The 19,148-nt window shown below is 52.6% G+C and overlaps 1 protein-coding gene across 1 annotated transcript in view; it reads left to right on the top strand.

The window, feature by feature from the left end:
• Positions 1-19,148, top strand: part of SDK1 (sidekick cell adhesion molecule 1) — a gene marked incomplete at its 5' end in the record, with an annotated part of 840,176 nt that overhangs the window by 597,992 nt on the left and 223,036 nt on the right. Inside the window, 6 exons of the mRNA XM_081255449.1 lie at positions 1,741-1,852; positions 2,525-2,715; positions 11,442-11,525; positions 14,907-15,101; positions 17,712-17,828; positions 18,954-19,121. Of these exons, the coding sequence (XP_081111575.1) occupies positions 1,741-1,852; positions 2,525-2,715; positions 11,442-11,525; positions 14,907-15,101; positions 17,712-17,828; positions 18,954-19,121 (867 nt within the window). The remainder of the gene's footprint in view (positions 1-1,740; positions 1,853-2,524; positions 2,716-11,441; positions 11,526-14,906; positions 15,102-17,711; positions 17,829-18,953; positions 19,122-19,148) is intronic.

Here is a 19,148-nt window from a genome sequence, read left to right as displayed (position 1 = left end):
TTGTCCTGTCGACCCGCCATGGGTGAGGGTCCTTGAAATCATGTAATTGGTCTGGGCCACGAGAGCAATACAGACAGAAGTTGCTGTTCCGTGTGAATCACAATTACAAACGACTTCCTCTTTCCTGGGGGCGGCTGGAATCACAGCGGAGCAGCACGTGCATCCTCCCGTTCGCTCGTCCCCGGGGCCGTGAACTCGGGCCTGGCGCTGACCTGTCTGTCGCGTGCGGGTCTCTCGGGGTCAGCGCGCAGGCGAGGCTGAGCCGCCCGCCTGGGGGTCTGGCCTCCGGGCGGCGACGAGTGCTGAGCTCGAGCTTCCTCTCCGGCGCCAGGCGGAGCGCTGATTCATGCCAAATTAGCACCTTGCTCGGCGACCTCTGCGCGCCCCGCTGCCTTCCTTCACTTCACATGACTGTTTGCAAATATTAGCAGCTCAGGTCATTTCTCCTCATCAGCGACTTTCACAGATGACAGGCAGGCCTTCAGCCTTTGTCACGAACGTGTCTGTGCTCCGGCATCCTCGGAGGTCTGATAACCAGCCTCACGATGCCCAGTCGCACAAGCCGAGGGTGTCGGGGGTTGGGAAGGTCCCCGGGAGGCCCTGCCGGGCGTGGGGAGGGGAAGGCTGCCCAGCGCTTACCAGGAGCCCCGAGGGCCTGAAACGGCCTCGCAGTAACTAGTCGATACATAGGGTTAAAAAATTGATTTGTTGACTCTGCCCGCCTCAAGCTTTTTTTTTTTTTTAATTCACATGAACCTTTAATTCCAGAATCTCATACTGCTTAGGCAGTGAAAGCCGGACTCAGAGCTGTGGGACATTGACTAGAGGCCAGTCCTCTTTTCTCCCTCTGTTCTCTCTCGATGCTCTGACCGCATTGCCAGCAGCTGGAACCTTCCACGGTTCTCCTCAGCTGCTCGCACTGGTGGCGGGTCTCTGCAGCATGAGGTCCTCCAGGAAGCATTGGGCATTTGCTGTGATGTCAATTTATTTTTATTTCCAGCCTCTTCCATCTCCACCCTTTATTGAAAGACCTGTTCTCGAAATGTGTGATCAGTCTTCATTTTCCCTAAATAAATAGTAGTAATGTGCATGTAGTTTAATTTTGATATTACTTGTATTTGAGAGAAAAGTGGCAAAACATCTCGTGTTTTTTTTTCTCCCTTGTCACCAGAGGTATGAGCTAAATTATTTATAGTTTGATACTCACACAACAGAGATGGAGTCGGAATATTTACTTTTCAGAGAGAAGGGATTAAACATGCACGCACAGAACCGAGCGCTTGGTTCATGGGATGTCTTTGCTCCAGGACAGTGTTCGGGCCCAAGTCAGAGAGCAGCCGCTTTCCAAACACACGTGTGCCCAGCAGAGGGCCTGATGCATGAAATATTTATAGAAGTGAACGGATTTGAAAATAGTGGGTAGACCAGGTAACTCAATCAGCAAAGTCTAAAATTGATAAATAAAGTCAGCAACCATTTTGGAAAATGCACGACAGTCTGAAGCCCTTTATGGGCACGACGTGTGGAGAGTCAGCAGGAGGTCTCTGACCCCGTGGTTCCTGGGCGAGACACGTGCTTACGGACCAGGACCACACCGCGGGCCCCTCGAGGGCTGGGGTCGGGTCCCGAGGTGCTGAGCGTCCTGTCGGAGCAGCTTGACAAGACTCTCGTGTCACGTTCCAATCCTCACCCCTTCTGTACTTGAGAAAGTTCCATGGGCTTCTGCTTTCTCTGCCACAGGAGACGTTGGCACGCCTGAAGCCGTGGCCCCCGTCATCGTGATCCCCCCGAGCAACAGAAGCGTGGTGGCCGGGTCCAGTGAGACTACCTTGGAATGCATAGCCAATGCCAGGTGAGTGCCAGTCCCCCACACGGGGAGTAACAACCCATGACAACACCTCCTGCGTGTGGCTGGCTCTCCCAGCAATGGTGGTCTTGTTCATCCAGCTGGGCTCTGGGCACAGTGCGTATGGGAAGATAGGACGTGGGTGTGCTGACCTTACCCGGGCCTTGTTCTGCAGTATTTACATGGAATGTAATATTTATATTGGAAAGCAGCGCTTTTCACTTTAGCTCTGGGTCGTGGTAGAGGGTCTCTTCTTAGATTCTGGCTGAGGAGCAGAGACAAGCTTTGCTCTCCTTCGGGTGCAAAGGGAAGAGTTAATTCTCTTCTCCTCTGTCGTCATAGGTGTTCTCAGCCCCATCAGTGGTCGCTCCAGAATGGGGTCCCCGTGATCACGCCTCCCATGCAGCGCGTCCCCTAGCAGTATTTGTTTTAAACATTCTTTTCCTGAGCAAATGGAATCATTAGCACTTACGGTCCATTGCTGCTGCAATTAGCTATCCTTGCTCAATAGCCCTTGAGCAGACTGTGTCGCTGACGTGTGCCTTAAGGGAGTAGGGTAATATCTGGATTGAGTTTTAAATGTCCACTGTTCAACCCACCATACCTCCTGGTAGAATGATTATTATTGCCATCTACATGATCCACACTTATTGTCACTAAAGCCCTTCATTCTCCCAGGCCCGTCGAGGAGCTGAGTGTGACCTGGAAGAGAAACGGGGTGAGGGTCACCCGTGGGCTCCACAGCTTCGGGAGACGCCTCACCATCAGCACGCCGACCTCCTCGGACATCGGGGAGTACGCCTGCGAGGCAGCGCTGCCAGGGAGCGCTTTCGAGCCCGCCAGAGCCAAAGCCTTCCTTTCTATCATAGGTAAGACTCAGACTGGGAAGCGGTGGCATCGGTATCCTCGCAGAGTGGTGGCACACCCCAGGCCACGGGAACAACGTAGCTAACACCTGTGTTCCACCGACTGTTTTTAACTCAGCACATGGAAGTGAAGTTGAGTTTATCTCCCAGATTCAGCCTATTCTTCTTTCCCAAGAATATCAATGCGTTAAGTCCAAAGAGCTCATGTTCTGAATACTCCCAAGAAACGTCCTTCTGAAAACTTCCAATCGTAAAGCTTGGGAAATGGAGTGTCGAAATCCTTGGCATGTTTATCACCTCCCTGTGCTGGCCTTGCTGCCATGAGGCTTTTCTATAACTCTTATTTGGCCATTATGATCAATGTTCAGAGATTAATCTATGACCATTATTTTTTATTTTTTGACCCAGAAGAAAGTCAGAAAGTCTTGGGTGTTACCTTTTGTTAAATTAGAAAGTGAGAACAGAGAGGCTTCCTAGAATCATGTGTTATTCGTAAACCAGGGAGAAGGGAGACAAAATTAGGCACATTTGAGCTGCTCTAAATGCTGGGAAACCCCGATGTTTAGGAAGGTGCATTGTACACAGACTAAGGGAATCCTCAGTCTATTTTCAGATTATGATAAGATTACATTAAATTGTGAGGCAAAGCCCTTTATTTCTCTCATCTCTTCAGCTCCTATAATATGTTTAGGCCTCTGCAGCGGCTGTGGTCACTGTCGCAGTGACCCGTCTAGTGGCCACTGCTGATAAGAGGTGCCTTCGGGGTCCACTCCAGGTGGGAGAATCTCTGCGTCTCTCCTCTCAATCTAAACAAGGCAGATGGAGAACAGGAAGGATCACGTAAGCAGAAAGCCCTTTGAGGGCAATCGCCCCTCACGTAACGTATTTTGCAGTTTGCCACTTTGCAAACTAAGGGAAAATAAAAGCTTGTGTTTTCATAAAAAATTAGCAAGAGTGTGAAGAAATGCTGCATAAAAGGCAGTTTGCCTTGAGTGTGTCACATTCCTTTAAATCATTAGGAAATGGCTCTGTGGCCTGAAAATGACTGCCAAACTCACGTGATGCAAACCTGTCAGCCCCTCTGAAAGATTTGCACGAATTTTAAAAGCGTCAGAGAAGGCAGGTTTTGAGTCACAAATCATTGCTGATTCTCCAGTAGGGATCTGAGCTGGTTCTCTGCTCCCTTCCTCATCCACGCTTTAAAGATGTCAACACCCCATCCCCACTCCCAGCGAGGACCTTTCTGTCGGGGGTGATCTACAGCTACATGAGCACAGTGCATTATAGATTGAACCCAAATTAAAATTGTAAACGTGTAAATCTCCAGCAGACAGGACTATATCGTGTTAAAACATTTCAAGGTAATTTAAGCAAGAGAAGAAATTTATCTCCCTGTAAACCAGAATGTTTGTTTCCATTATAATTCCCTTTTTAAAATATTTAAGGGCTTCCCTGGTAGCACAGTGGTTAAGAATACAGCTGCCAATGCAGGGGACACGGGTTCAAGCCCTGGGCTGGGAAGATCCCACGTGCCGCGGAGCAACTAAGCCCGTGTGCCACAGCTACTGAGCCTGTGCTCTAGAGCCCGTGAGCCACAACTACTGAGCCCGCGTGCCACAACTACTGAAGCCTGCACGCCTAGAGCCCATGCTCTGCAAGGCACCACAATGAGAAGGCCTGTGCACCACAACGAAGAGTAGACGCTGCTCGCCTCAACTAGAGAAAAGCCCACGTGCAGCAACGAAGACCCGACGCAGCCAAAAATAAATAAATAAATTTATTGAAAAAAATAATTTTTAAATCTGTCACGTGAACTTGGGTTTTGCACTTCCATCTGGATTCCAGAGCAGATTGTTGCTGTATTCTCCTGAGTTGCCATCTCTCCGTGTTCTGGCTTTTACAAGTATACGGACACACTCGTGTACCTTTAAGACGTTCATTTAAATCCGCTTTATTCATAAGGATTTGCTGTGACAGGTAGGATTTTGTGGTTGAATCATCCTGGGAAAGCCCTCAAGAGCCTCTGTCAGTTCAGAGTGATTTGGGAGATTATAGCCCCGCGCCCAGCGATCGCGGAGGGAGGGATCCCCAGGAAACCCTGGTCCCGGTTCCATGGCCCTGTCACTGCTGCAACGGCGAACTATCGAGATGAACGTGCAGATGAAAGAAAGCAGACCCAGACTGGGTTCCACTTACTCCTGTTTCTTACTGATGAGACAAGACAGGCTGTTCAGCCCACCTGTTAACTCCTCTGCTGCGTTGCTTAATTTCTGAGGTTTAAACGGGAACTCGGGTCTGACTGCAGACGGCGTTGCACACGCGACTCTCCACCCAGTGGGGCAAGCGGCCTCCTGGGCTTGGCGGTCCACGGTCCCCTCCACCTGCCCTGCGGGGAGTCTGTGGCTGTTGCTTCACCGCTCGTTTCCTTACCTGCCCACACACTGCACACCCCACGTGATGAGACAGACGCCTCAGGGCCCATCTCCTGACTGCGTTCTCTGGCCACTGGAGCCAGGGCTGCCCCTGGGTGAGGCCAGGGCACCCGCCATGGGGCAGGTTGGAAGTGCTGGCACCCACACCCCCCGGCGTGCGTTAGTCCAGCACCACAGGGACCGGAGGATCATCAGCCAAGCTTCCTCACCCCTGAGGTGGGGGTGTAATTTGGAGGCTGTGGTCTTCACTGGCCTCCAGAGTTTCCCAGCGGGGTAAGCTCAGTCACCTACAGGGGGCGCTGCCTTGGTAACGGGCTCGTTTTCAGCTGGCCTCCCGCCCGCCTGCTGGTGTTCCCATGACCTCCCAAATAAACCACTGGCAGGGAACCCTGTCTCAGGTCTGCTTCTTAGGGAGGCCCACCCAAGACTTGGACCGGCGCCCTTCAGACCCCTGAGCACCTGTGCTTAGGATGAATGGCCTTTCCCGCCCGGGTCCCACCTTACCTGCCTTGTGGATCTGCGTGTCCCTCAGGACTCCCTCAGTCGTCACCACTTGCCTCTGTGACCTCTCAGACTCTTCACCAGGCAGAGAGTGACGCTGTCCCAGCTGTTGTCCTACAGAGAGTGGACACTCTAGAGGGTCACTGATGCTCCATGCGTGATGGAACAGGCTCTGGAGACGGGACTGGGCCCAGGTTCTCACTGCACCACTGGCTGGCCTCTGTGGGCCTCAGCGTCCACGTCTGTGAAATGTGGACACTGCAGAAGATGATTCCGGCTCGTATTGTGAGGATCATATGAAGTAACGGGCACGGAAGGACTGAAATGGCCGCTTTGGGAGCTGTTGGTAGGACTCCGCAGTGACACACGTCACCCTTAGTGCTTTACCTACAGCGGTGACATGACACATCTTCCACGCTTGCAGCCTCTGAAGTCAGCATGTGTCTCACAACCCACGGAAGCATTTCTTCTTTCTTGGTGTAAACAAAAACGATGATGCCTCTTACCAACGCTGCAACGTCTCAACCTCAGTGAAACACGACGGGTCCATCTCCCGTCCAGACTGACGGATCTGGTCCCACACACAGCACGGCCATGCATACGCGTGTCCTGCCCGAGGCGCGATGCCTCCTTCGCCCCCCGCTCAGAAACTCGGGTGGGTGGGTATGACAGTTGTGCAGAGCTTTCTCTGTATACCTCAAGTCTATTCTGATTTTTTATACATATATCATGCAGAAACTCCAATATCTGAACTACTATTAAAATAACAAGTTACCTATAACACCTCTCTGCTGACAGCAGCGCCGCAACTGAGAAGTTGTTCTCCTAGAGCTGAGACTGAGCATCCTTCCTTCCTTCCTTGTTCTCTTCCTTCCTTCCCTCCACTCGACGCAGAGGTCTTTACCGAGTCAGCCCCCCCGATGCTGTGCTGGTCCCGGCGTCCAGGGTCTTATGCGGAAGGCAGTCCCTTCACGCGGCAGTTAAGGTTCCCCACAGTGAGTGCTTAGACCCGCAGCAAGGCGGGGGGGCGTCAGGGGGCTCCCCTGGGATTGGCAGGAGAGGGGCTTTCACAGCAGTTCGGGCCAGAAGAGAATGTTGCAGGGAGCACAGTCCTCTCCTCATGGAGATTTACAGGGCACCTGCCTGGTAACTCGCTCACATCGGTTTAAGAAAAGCCTAAGACGTCTGTTTTTATAGTTGTCACAGACGACCCATAGTAGAAGCACCCAAGTTCATTATCGGCATCCGATCACCAACTGTAGGACTTATCCGTATGGCATCTTATCACTGATTAAAGCTCAGAAAAGAGCTATTACAGAACTGTTCCTTAAAGAAAAGGAAAAGTCGTGTGAGACAAACCTCAAACGATGCTGGGGTGATGTGCTCCTGGATGCAGCATCGGCAGCTCCTGGTGCCCCGAGATGAGCAGGAATTCTGTCTGGGGAGCAGGGTGTGAGCTCTTCCATGCGCCGTCCAACTCCAGGCTCCCCCGCCGTCCTCTGCTTCTCCACTCACCCACCTGTCATTCACCAGTGCAGAGTGTGTGCCAGGCACCCAGCGGGAGCACCAGCCTGGGCGGCATGAAGACGAGTTGGATGCATCTCCGCCCCTGAAGGAGTCTCAGGGTCCTAAAGTCTGTGGGCGTCTCCTCTCTCTCTTCTCCAGTGGGCGGTTTCTAAGTGTCTTCTCAGAAATGATGGTAGGTGTTAAAACACAGAGATGACTAAGACACGCTCTTCCCTGAAGCAGCCTCCAGCGTGGTGGGCCCATCACACAGATGTGAGTCATCGGTCCCAAGGGGTACGTGGGTGGGGCAGACCCAGCCCAAGGAGGGCAGGGAGCCTCTGCAGGAGAAGGAACACGAGGACTGGCCTTGAAGATCGGTCTGAATTTGCCAACGAGGCAACTTGAGAAAGGCTAGTCCACGGGGAGGAGCCAGGACCAGTGACGGCCTTTGTGTTGCTCTTGTGAGAAAGGACCACAAGCTCGACAGCTTAAGATAATACAGATGTGTCACCTCACGCTTCCCGGCCTCCCAAGGCTGCAACCAAGGCTGTGGCTAGGCTGGGTTCTTCTCCCGAGGCCCTGGGAGGATCCACTTCCCGGCTCACCCAGGGGCTGCAGAACTCAGTTCATGCGGTTGTGGGGCTGGGCCTGTCTCCTTTCTGGCTGTTGGTGGGTCTTTCTCAGGTTCTGGAGGCAACCGGCGTCCCTGGCTATGGCCACCTTCGTCTCCAGAGCCAGCAGCAGGCCGGGTCCTCACACCACGGATCTCTGACCTCCCCTCCTGCCGTCGCTACCGCTGCCAGCTGGAGAAGATTCTCTGCTTTTAGGGGTCCCTGTGATGAGACTGGGCCCGCCCAGCTGCTCTGAAATCATCTCCCTGTTTTTAGATCGATGGCCTCAGTCACGTCAGCAGAGTCCCCCCTGCCGCGTAGCGTAGCATGTTCACAGGTACCGGCGATTGGGGGTGGACATGTCCTGGGGGCATTCTGCCCACCCCAGTGGACAAAGGCACGCAAGCGTGGCCGACGGTGGCGAGTCAAGGGCACACCACGGGCTCTGCCGCTTCCCGAGACGGTCGCTCTGGGAGAAGGGCAGACGGCAGAGAGGGCATCTCCGGGCTGTGCCGTGAGCCGGGGTCGGGGGTGGATGGTGCAGGAGCCAGAGCCCAGCATCAAGGGCAGGAGAGCCTGAGGGATCCTAATTTGGGGGCTGCCTGGGAGGTACCCCTGCCTCAAGCTCTGAGGTCGGGGGACTGGAGGCTTGCTGTGCTGACTGGAGGAGCTGCCCGTGGCCCCCGGGGGATGTGGAGGACAGCCTGCATGGCTGGCCTGTTCTTAACATGCCAGTGTCACACGGGATGAGAACGTTTTCCTGACGGCTTCATATTGTTTCAAAAGAGGTGAAAGTGTTCGTTTCAGTCCCCGGTTTTATTGGCTGCAGTTGCGATGAATCTTTAAAAGTCTAGTGTGCGCCTGCATTGGCAGGGTACCCTTTCCAGACAGAGGTGTTGCTGATTAGCTAAGATGTACACTTGCCCTTTGAAGATTAAGTGGTTGAAAAGTCCGCGGCGGGGCTGACTCGTTCAGAGCAGGTTTTCCCCACCAGTCACCTCAGTCTTCCTTGGCTGATCCGCCCGGTCCTTTCCCGCACTGTTCTCCTTATAGACAAGTATACGCGGAGGTAGCTGAGGGCGCAGCTGAGCTGGGCTGGGATGCGGGGTCAGCAGGGAGAGAGGTGGTAACGTGCGGACGTGGGAGAGATGACGTTACCGTCGGAAGCCGCGTGGGTCTGTGAGGGCTTCGGCAGCCCCACGGCTGTGCTGAGCGCTCAGCACCTGGAAAACTTTCCGGAAAAGGCAGGAGAATCAGTAAATGAGTGAGCAGACCTGGCCTCCCTGGCCGCTGAAACTTGCCTGGGTGTCGGCTGCGGAGGAGACGGCCAGCGCTCGTCCAGCTCTGGCAGGCCGCCCGGCGGGACGCGCCCAGGGAGCCCGGCGGCTCTGAGCTCAGGGCCACAGAGGCTACGGAGCCGTGAGCCTGTGCCGGGCGCCCCGGGGAACTGGCCGGGCGGGGACGACAGCGCTAGCAGAGGAGTCGTCCCGAGCAGGCCCGGGGGTCCCTAAGGCACCTGCAGCCCCAGAGCCAGGCCTTCAGTCAGCTCGGTCCAGCCTCAGGTCACCATGTGAGGAGGGCCCATTGTCTCTGACCCTGGGAGCTTCCCCCCCAACACTTGGGGAAGACCTGGGCGCTGCAGGGCGAGGGACAGCAGCACCGGGACGTCGGCCAGGGTTCCAGACAGCATCCGTAATCAGTGCCTCGGGAATTGTCTGGTCCTGTAGACGTTGAGCATCTATAGGTATGGATTCTTCCCGCCAAAGTGTGACTCCTCTTGGAAGAATCTCGAGGGAAGTATGCTGAGTGGAAAAAGCCAGTTGCAAAGGTTGCATACGGCATCATTCCATTTATATAACGTTCTTGAAAGGACAGAATTACAGAGATGGAGAGCAGATGCGTGGTTGCCAGAGGTTCAGGATGGGACCTTGGGGTGGGCATGGTTACAGAGGGCAGCGTGGAGGACCCTGGTGGTGGTGGGCCCGCTCTGCATCTTGACCGTGGTGTGGATGCACAGACCTGCACTGAGTCCTACACACGAGTACAACCAAGACTGGGGGGCGGGGAACGTTGAATACAATAGGCTACGTGTTTCACTGTCAGTATCTTGGTTGGACTATAGTTTCTGCAAGATGTCCCCGCTGAGGGGACACGAGGGATCTTTATTATTTATTACAAATACGTGGGACTCTCCAATGATCTCAAAATAAAATGTTTAAGAAAGGAAAACTGTAATCCGTCATAGCAGATGTTGCTGTTTTAACTTAGTTCTTTTCCTTTCCCCTCACACCCCTTTAACCAGACCACAGGGGTAGATATCAACTTCAGCATTTGCTGATGAAAATGGGGCGTGACCTGCACACCAGGGCCTTGGCAGGGTGCAGCTGCTGTGCAGTTAGAGCATAAGCAGCGCTGTTGTCGTTGCTATGGATGAAGGAGACACGGCTGAATGTGCATGCAGGAGTGTGCACGCGTGAGTGTGCACGCAGGAGTGTGCCGTGAAGACCAGCTTGAAAAAGAGACATGGGGTCTCTGCAGTATTTCTTGAGGCCTGGGCTCTACACACACACAACCAAGTGGAGAATCTGCCTCCGTCTAATGAATTTGCAGCCATGGCCTCAGCCAGATTGGTTCCTTCAGCAGATTGTTTCTGCTTGAGCGACGCAGGTAATTGCAGGATTGATACCTGACTGCTTCCAGGGAGGAACCTTCAGCCTCGTCTCCTTAATCATCTCCTTGAAATGCTAAGTTTTCATTTCTCTTTTTCGTCTTTTAGGTCCCACCCTGTTTTAAAGATATAGTCAATACAAGAGGCAGGCCAAGCTATAGTATCCACATTCAACACAATTACAGTGGAAATAAGCCACTCTGGAAGACAGCGCCCAGAAATTATCACACAGAAAGTGAATCCAATGGCCCTTTGTTATCATGATAATGAAATCACTACTACCTTAATAGTCCTCGAACTTGGCCGTGCCACCGTTGAATTCCTGATGAATAAACTGAGAAAAATATTGCAGTTTAGTCTCCAAGGAAATTCATTGTTTAATACAACCACTGCTTTTTTTGCTGTTGAACAGGCGGGTGAGCAGGGAGTCTGGAGATATGCAGGTGGCTGGGTTTCCTTTGCTACTGAAGATGAATGAGAGGCCCATTTTCTTTCTTCTCTCAGCTATTATTTTGCATTCCACTGAAGTATTAAATCTATATTTTGGAGAAGAAGAACTGCTAAGACTTTAAAAAATATGTTAATAGGCTGCCCTGTTCCCTGAAACAGGCCGGGTGCCTGTCTGTGGTGCTTTATTTGACGTGCTTCATGAGTTGTTGTTTAGTTTAGATACTGAAGCAAACTAGACTATAAAATACTGGGCTGTGAATATACACCTTTATGAACCTCACGGGATAGCCCTTCTAAAATGTGAATTAAGATATTCCATTATTCAAGCCCATAAACTGAAAAGTAGCCATTGTCCTGAGTAGTAATTTGCTTTCCAGAACCTTAGACTATAAATTGCCTTTGGCCTCTGCACACCGAATTCTGAGTCTGTGTGCACGATGGTAACTAATGAAGTTTTCAAAAATAGTTTTTAAAAGGAGCTCAAACTCTTGTAGGCTGTAAGGGTCTTCTGAAATATACCTGTTTGGCTTACGGGCTGTTTTGGTTTTTTCTTGTTTAAAGAGCCACCGTATTTTACTGCGGAACCTGAGAGTCGGATTTTAGTGGAAGTAGAAGAAACCGTGGACATCGTGTGTGGAGCCATGGGTGAGTGCGGGAGCCATGGGTGAGTGCGGGAGCCACAGGGCAAGCAGCGACGTGGTGGAGGAACAGAAACGGCGTCTCCAGGGCAGAGCCGTCCTCTGGACAGCGACAGGTGGACTGTGATGATTAGAAACGGGGCCGTTGGCGTAGAGTAGAACTCAGTTGCTGGGCATGTAACCTGCAAAGCAGGGACAATAATATTTACCCAAGGGAACAGCAAGGAAGCCTTAACCCTGTCCGTCCCAACAGAGAGAGATGAAGTCCTGTCCCCTTGACTCCCTTCAGAGGCTCTGATTCTGCAAGAACGTGACCACTAAGACTTGGGGCAGGAAGTTCATTCTCATCCGTGGGGTGAGCGGGACTGGTGACCACGCACACTCGAGAGAAGAGAGATTGTTTCAACTTCTTGGATAGGAAATCTTCTATTTTTCCACCCTTTCAGCTTTGAGTCGACTTTTCCTTTGTTACTCAGGGAATTCTACCTGTCGTCCCGAGCCTTGACCCCCCTCGTTGTCCCCTGTTCCCATGTCGTGTCCAACATGCAAGTAGTCACACTAAACGCACCGACAGAGACAGGCTCTCTGCGACAATTTCATAAACAAAACTTCACGAGTCCTCTGGAGATCGTCCAGTAAGGAAAAGGCCCCTTAATGTTAACACCTGTTCATCTTAAGGGTGGGGTTTTTCTTCTAAGAGCTTGGCGGGTGAGGATTCCTAACAATTCTGTGAATCTTCAGGACAGCTGCGTAAGAGGGAGATCCTTACGTCCCTCTATACATGGGAAAACACCCCTTAAGAAGCAAAGCTAAGTAACGCACTCAAGGTGCAGTCAGGACAATGAAGGAGACATCTTCAGCTCCGCCCGCGGTCCGGCGCCGGGGCCTTTCTCACTGAGCCCTGGACAGGCAGCCTGCCTCGGGCCACGTGTTGATGGAGACGGGATCCAAACCCACAGGCACCAGCTCCAAAGCCAGTGCTTAGGCCTGGACCCTGAGAGCCAAGGCCCTGGGACTCGGAACAGATACCACCGATCTGCAGGTCACTTTCCATTTCTGGGAAGGAGTGGGAGTGCCGCTCAGGACAGTGCAGAGGGTCAGCGTAGAGAGGGGCGCCCGGCCAAGAGGCCTGTCCCCTCCCCCCATCCACTGAGCCTCTGCCACAGCTGCCCCCACCCAGAAGAGTCATTTCCTCAGTGGTTCTGGTTCCCAGTCCCGCCAGCCCCCAGGGTGCAGCCTCCATCCCTGCCCTGCTTCTCTTCGCTGCTGGGGCTCAGGGCGGGAGGAGACGGGAATGAGAAGAGTCCTGTGAATTCCAAGTGAAAATCTTTGCCCTATTGTGGCTGCATTGTTCTCTCGTCTCTGTGAACACCAGCTTTTTAAGGCCAACAACTCTGTGAACGTGAAGCTACAAAATATTTAGAGTGCTTATATTTTAGAAACGAGAATCTACAATACTGTGGGGATAAGATTTCTGTTTATGACATTAAATTGCCCCAAAATAGAAATACTCCTAGTTCCCCTATATACTAACAATTATTTTTCAATAAATGACAGCGTTAGGCTCTCCTCTTGACAAGAGGTTGCTTTTCTGGCATGATATCTACAGAGTAAACTGCTTGTTAAGTACACGCTTATAAATATACACTGAACGGGTCTTTCAGCCTTGCATTGCCATCATATAATTGACTTCTTTCTTTTGATAATGCAACTGTAGCAGCATGCGAAGTGGTTATTCTTTATGAAAGCTACATCATGTAATTGCTATTATGAGATTTTACATAGATTGCTATGCTTTTACCTTGTTATGGTTTTTTTTTAATTTCCTGATTTAATGAAAAGTGACAGGCAACATAATTTAGGCAAAGAACAGAATCTGAGAATACATTCTCTTGAAATATTCCACGACATTAACTTTACTTATTAAAGAAGACATACCTACATAGCATCTTAAGTCAAGGGATTTGGGTGTGCCTTTCAGCATGAATCACATCAAGATATTTTATTTAAATTCATTTTCTATTTAGGGAAACTGAGGCACAGCGCCATCTGAGATCTAGAAATAAGCCCAGGCGTTCTGCACTTCCCACAGGGCCACAGCAAACACACTGTGCCCCCCAGAGCCCAGAGCCCAGAGCTCTTGTCTTGAGTGCCATGGTCTTGTTCCCTGGATGGGCCCTCTTGTCTACCCTCCCTGGGTAACCTGACCCTGCTCAGGTTTAGGAGGAAGGAGAACGGAAGCAGTCTTCCCTCAGCTGGCTCCCCAAGGCTCCCAGAAAAGCCACCAAGAGGAGGAGCCCAGTGTGTCCCATGCAGCGAGGCCACCAGGACATAGTGCATCATCGCCTGGTTACCTGCACTGACCACACCCATTTGGGGGACGAGCAACAGAGGTCCTCGTGCTCCTGGGCTGAGGACAGTCCCTTCATTGGCAACCTGGGTTCGGCCCCAGTGACCTTGTCCGCCGCATACGCCCCATCCGACCCCAGCCTCAGCCTCCTTCCAGGTGGCGAGACCGTGAGCAACTCCAGTCTCACGGCCTGGAGGCCTAGGTCTGCCCTGTAACATCATCAGGATGAGGAGGGGCACCCAGGAGGGGCAGCTGGGCACTGAGCCTCAGCGTGACCCTAGCCCTCTTGGTCGAAGCCTTGGCCGTGATCTCGGCTCACTCCGCTCTTGGGTACGGGGTCGGGGGCACCCTGCACCCTCCTCCCCATCTGCTGCACCCGCGCTGGTCTCGGGGGCCAAGGTGACTTTTCCTGCAGCCACAGCTTGGACCTCTCGTGTCTCCCCAGCCTGAACCAGCTGCATCTCCTGTGCTTATTCCTTTACCTAACCAGTCGCTGCCCCAGCACCGCGCGCTAGCGGGTGGTCAGCGATATCCCACTCCTTAGACGGAGCTGTTGCCAAGGCGGTGCGCATTAGCACTGCCCTTAGTTGTGATGATGAGCGGCGCTATCCGCTGAGCGCGCACCATGGGCCGGGCCCCAGGAGCCGCCTTTGAGGTCGCTGTGACCCTTGTTCCCTGCAGGGACAAGGTGGGGTTCAGTGCCCTGCTGAATGGCACAGTCTCCGCCCTGGTGACCCTTCCCTGAGCCCGAGCGGCAGAGGCAGAGACCTTCCTCCCAACCCTGCCTGAGGTCAGTCACAGCCAGAACCGTCTGGACAAGAGCACAGGCCGTGGGAAGAGCCGGAAGGGTCTGCAGCTGCCCCACACCGCTCCCGTCGGGCCTCTCCCTCCCCGTCTTCACCTACGATGAGAAAAATGACGCCTCACAGGGTGCTTGGAGCGACGACTAGATGAGAAAACGCCCGTTGAAATACTGCCGTTTAGTCCTCACGTAAGGAATTCTCGAAGCTTAATGATTTTTGTTGCACTTCTGCGCAGGGGCCCCTCTCCCCACCCTCCGGTGGTTCAAGGACGCGGTCTCCATCAACGAGCTCCAGAACCCTCGATACCAAGTGCTGTCAGGTGGAGGCCTGCGTGTCCAGAAGCTGCGTCCGGAGGACTCAGGAATCTTCCAGTGCTTCGCCAGTAACGAGGGCGGGGAGGTCCAGACCTACACCTACCTGGACGTCACCAGTGAGTACTACCCCCCGCAGAGCCGGCCTTCCCAGTCCTTGCCCCATGGACATGTCAGGAAACGCTAGTGTCTGTTCAGCCCGAGCACCCCTGTCCCGGGCGCTCTCCCTGGCCCTCTGGAGCCTTGATCTTCCCAGCACTTTAACACACTGCTTTGTTGAGACATAGGAACAAACTCCCCATTTTTCTGGACAAAACTGGAAAGACTGTTAAGTGAACAGCTCATCCCTAGTCTTTTTCTTTGGATCTTTTTTCCATTTTTTATATTCATTCTCTATTTTAGTTTTATTGAACAATTGTAGTTCTTGTGTGACTTTTTTTTATTGTCCCAGTAACAGAAATACTTTGGCACTCTGAAAAACAAAGTAAAGGTAAAGGTTTTTATTATATTTGTGGGTTTTCTCTTGAATTGCCCATAGTCGTAATGTTGTTCTTCTAAAACGAAGTAGAATTTAGTGACTAGGGAACTCTACCTTTCACGTCTGCCCTTTTGGAAGCAAAATGCTGAGAGCCATTGGAGAAAGCAAACTGGTCAGCGTGGGCATGGCCCGTGGCTCTCGTCAGCCAGAAGTAGGAAGGGACCGACGCAATCCTGAAATATTCACGCGTATGTTTTGGTAAACTAGGGGTCATTTCCTCCAGTCTTGGCCGGGGGTCAAATTTCCCCTCCGTTGTGGAGCATAGGAAACCAGTATCACTTCAAGCAGCAGAAATAATACAGGGGACTTAAGCCAGAAACTGAGTTTTGATCAATTAGAATTATTTAAGTCTGTTAGGAATAGTGGGCCAGGATGTTGTAGGGCACAGATGGGCAAGCTTTTTCTGTAAAAAACCAGATGGTGCCTGTTTTCGCCTTTGAAGGACTTGGTTTCTGTTGCTACCCCTCACCTTGCTGTCGTAGCCTGCAGGCAGCACAGACGATCCTGAGCAAACGTGGCTATTCCACAGAACTCCATTTACGAAAGCAGGGACAGGCTGGATTTGGCCCAGGCTGGTGGTTTGCAGACCCTGCTCTCGGGGGAGACCCAGGGCAGATCACCTGATTTCTCTCAGCCTCAGTTTTCTTTTCAAAATGGAACCAACCCAGCCCAGTTCACAGGGTTCTTAGGAGGATCGGTTTGGAAATTTAAATGAAAGTGCTACTTAACCTGGTTACCATGACAACTGGAGAGTGAACAAATAAATGCGTGTAATGATAATGCTGCCTATCTGTTCTGTAAGTACAGGGTTTGGCAAAATGGATTTTTTTTTAATTAAAGTACTTTTAATGAAAGAAAAATAGTGTGTAAAACAATCAATATTTATTCGTTCACTTAACAGACGTTTCTTGAGCCTCTGTGTCAGTTACTCGGGCCCGTGAGGCTCGGGGACAGAGCTAGGAGGATGCTGTGAAGAAGAGGCTCTCGTGCTTCCAGGACGGAGGGTCCTGGGGGAGGGGAGAGGTGGCAGAGGGCGGTGGGGGCCCACAGGGGACGACCAGGTGAGGCCCACAGCGGCCAGAGAGGCTCCGCGCAAGGGCGGGCGCAGCGGGGCGGCTTCTCTGCGATGAGAGGGCTCTTACTGCAGCTGAGGCCTGCGGGTGGGGAGGAGGCTGCCCTGCAGAGCCTTGGAGAGCTGCGTGCCACGGTGGAGGTGCCCGAAAGATGCGTGGAGGGACAGGCCGGCCCAGGTGTGTGCGGGCACACAGGGGTCGAGCGGGGCCTTCACGGCTCTGAGGTGGGCACTGGCCGGGCGTCGTCTGAAGCTTTCAGAGGGCCTCTGCACCTGGTGGGGGGGGGCAATGAGGGGACGAGCAGAAGAGACCAGTCGGGGGGCCCCCACATCGTCCAGGGGTTCGCAGCAGAGGTGGACGCCCAGCGGGGAGGCAGGGCAGAGGCGGGCGGCTGCCCTGGGGTCCACTGGGCCTGCCCGCTTCTGCCCCGGGGGCATTGGCCCAGGCACCCCAGGGACCCCTACACAGGATTTGGGCGATGCAGGTCACGGCTGGGACTCGGGGGTTCTGGCTTAACCTTTCGCAAAGTAGTTCGGAGTCAGCAGAGTCCTGCCTGAAGCCGGCCCGAGCTGCCGCTGTCTTCCTGGGTCTGACTCAGGGCCGCTGGAAGCCGGAGGCCCGGGCGGTCCCCCGTGAACAGGAAGACCCAATGCTCCCCCCAGGAATTCTTCTCTGAAGCCCTTGGAATCTGGTTATTTTAACTTTCAGAACGGATCCTAGGAAGTGTCGAAGTGTCATCTTCAGGACGATGTAGGATATTCAGACACTAGCTTTTTCCTTTTTCTTTACATAATGAAAGCAGCTTGTTTGATTTATCTAAATAAACATCTCTCTTCTCTTTAACGTTGGTCGAAAACAGTTCTTCCTGCTTTTCCCCACTTGTGTGTCCATCACGTCAGGAGACCGTATTTCTCTTTAGGCTGTAAACAAAGATAGGTGATTCCTGGGAGACGGGTAGTGGAGGGTAGTAGTCTTCCTGAAAGGTCTTCATTTTTTAGCGCTCAGTTATCTCTGTGATTAGTTCTGTAAAAGCCCAGGTGGATGACTCCACCCGGCTGGCTTGAGCGTTTCCGAGGGACGACGCGCTGAGTATTTCACTGTTCACCTCCTCTTCCTAGATGTCGCCCCAGCCTTCACCCAGCTTCCGGCAGACACCACGGTTACTGACGGGACGACAGCCGTCCTGAGCTGCGAGGTGTCCGGGGCTCCCAGGCCGGCCATCGCGTGGAGGAGAGGTAGGCGCTCGCACATGCTGCAGGGCGTGGCCGACGCAGGAACTGAGCCCGGCGGCCCCGCGTCGTGTTGGCCATTCTCGCTCATTCGTTCGGTAAAGAGTAAAAAACCATTGACTGAGCACCCACCAGGGGCCGATGCTAGGGGCACGGGGAGGGTCAGACGAGCAAGACCCCGTAAGCTCTGTGCAGCTCACAGCCTAGAAGGGGAAGCACGTTTCTGTACACCGTGCGAAGGCCGCTTTCCTCCGTCAAGCCCTTCACCGGGTGCCCCGGGCCTGACGGGCTCTGGATTTCAGCTGCAGCTTCCCCTTTGTGACTGAAGGAGCGCTTCCTTGGTAATATTCACAGTTAAGACTACATCCGCCTTCATTTCTGAGAAACTGCTCCAGCACAGGGTCGCTCGCATCCTCCGCAGTTTGACGTGTGGCTCTTAATCCGCAGTTTCAGTTCCTGTGGAGAGTGGTGTCACATCTTGGGCCCTCTGCAGCTGCCCTGCAGCCCTGTCTACACATTCAGCACACCTGCCACTAAACAAACAGCACACATAGTCTGTCCTTAAGAAACCGCGGCTGAGTTGGGTTCATCCTCACAGGTTAACGGGTCATGCTTAGTGGACTGTATCTGGGCAAAACTTCAAAACTTACATCTTTGTTCACTCCCAGAAAACCACTCGGTGGCTTCCCAACTCTCAAAGGTATGACTCGTGCACGGGGGCCATGGCTTAGGAAGATCCGGGAAGCTACAGATTAATCAGAAAAAAGGGTTCTTTCATTTTCTATATTTTCTTTTTGTCTTTCCTGATTTAGAATGTAATAATGGCTTTAGAGAGAAATTTTTCAAATGCATACACATATAAAGGAAACTCAGAATCAGTCACCCAAAGGAAACAATCACATACATGGATCATAATTTGTCTAACCACATCTCTCAATATTGGACGATTAGATGTTCTTGGTTTCTGTTATTCTAATTAACGCTAAAGCAAACTGCTTTGGTTACTTTTGTGCATAAAGTTTCCACTTTCTTCTGATTATTTCCTCACATTATTTTCCTGGGTGCGGCCAGAGCATTACCTTCTGTCGAACGTGGCAGTTCTCACGTTGCTATTTCGTCTGTCGTCCTCAGGAAACCACATTCTGGCCAGCGGCTCTGTGCGGACTCCCAGGTTCATGCTCCTTGAGTCTGGGGGTCTGCAGATCACCCCTGTCTTAATCCAGGATGCTGGCAACTACACCTGCTGTGCCGCCAACTCCGAGGGCTCCCTGAACGCGTCTGCCACGCTCACCGTGTGGAGTAAGGACCACAGCCCCTGTGGAGCTT

This window comes from Mesoplodon bidens (genome assembly GCF_964165515.1).
Source record: "Mesoplodon bidens genome assembly, chromosome: 15".
Taxonomy (NCBI): domain Eukaryota; kingdom Metazoa; phylum Chordata; class Mammalia; order Artiodactyla; family Ziphiidae; genus Mesoplodon; species Mesoplodon bidens.
This window is presented reverse-complemented; position numbering and strand designations above follow the sequence as displayed.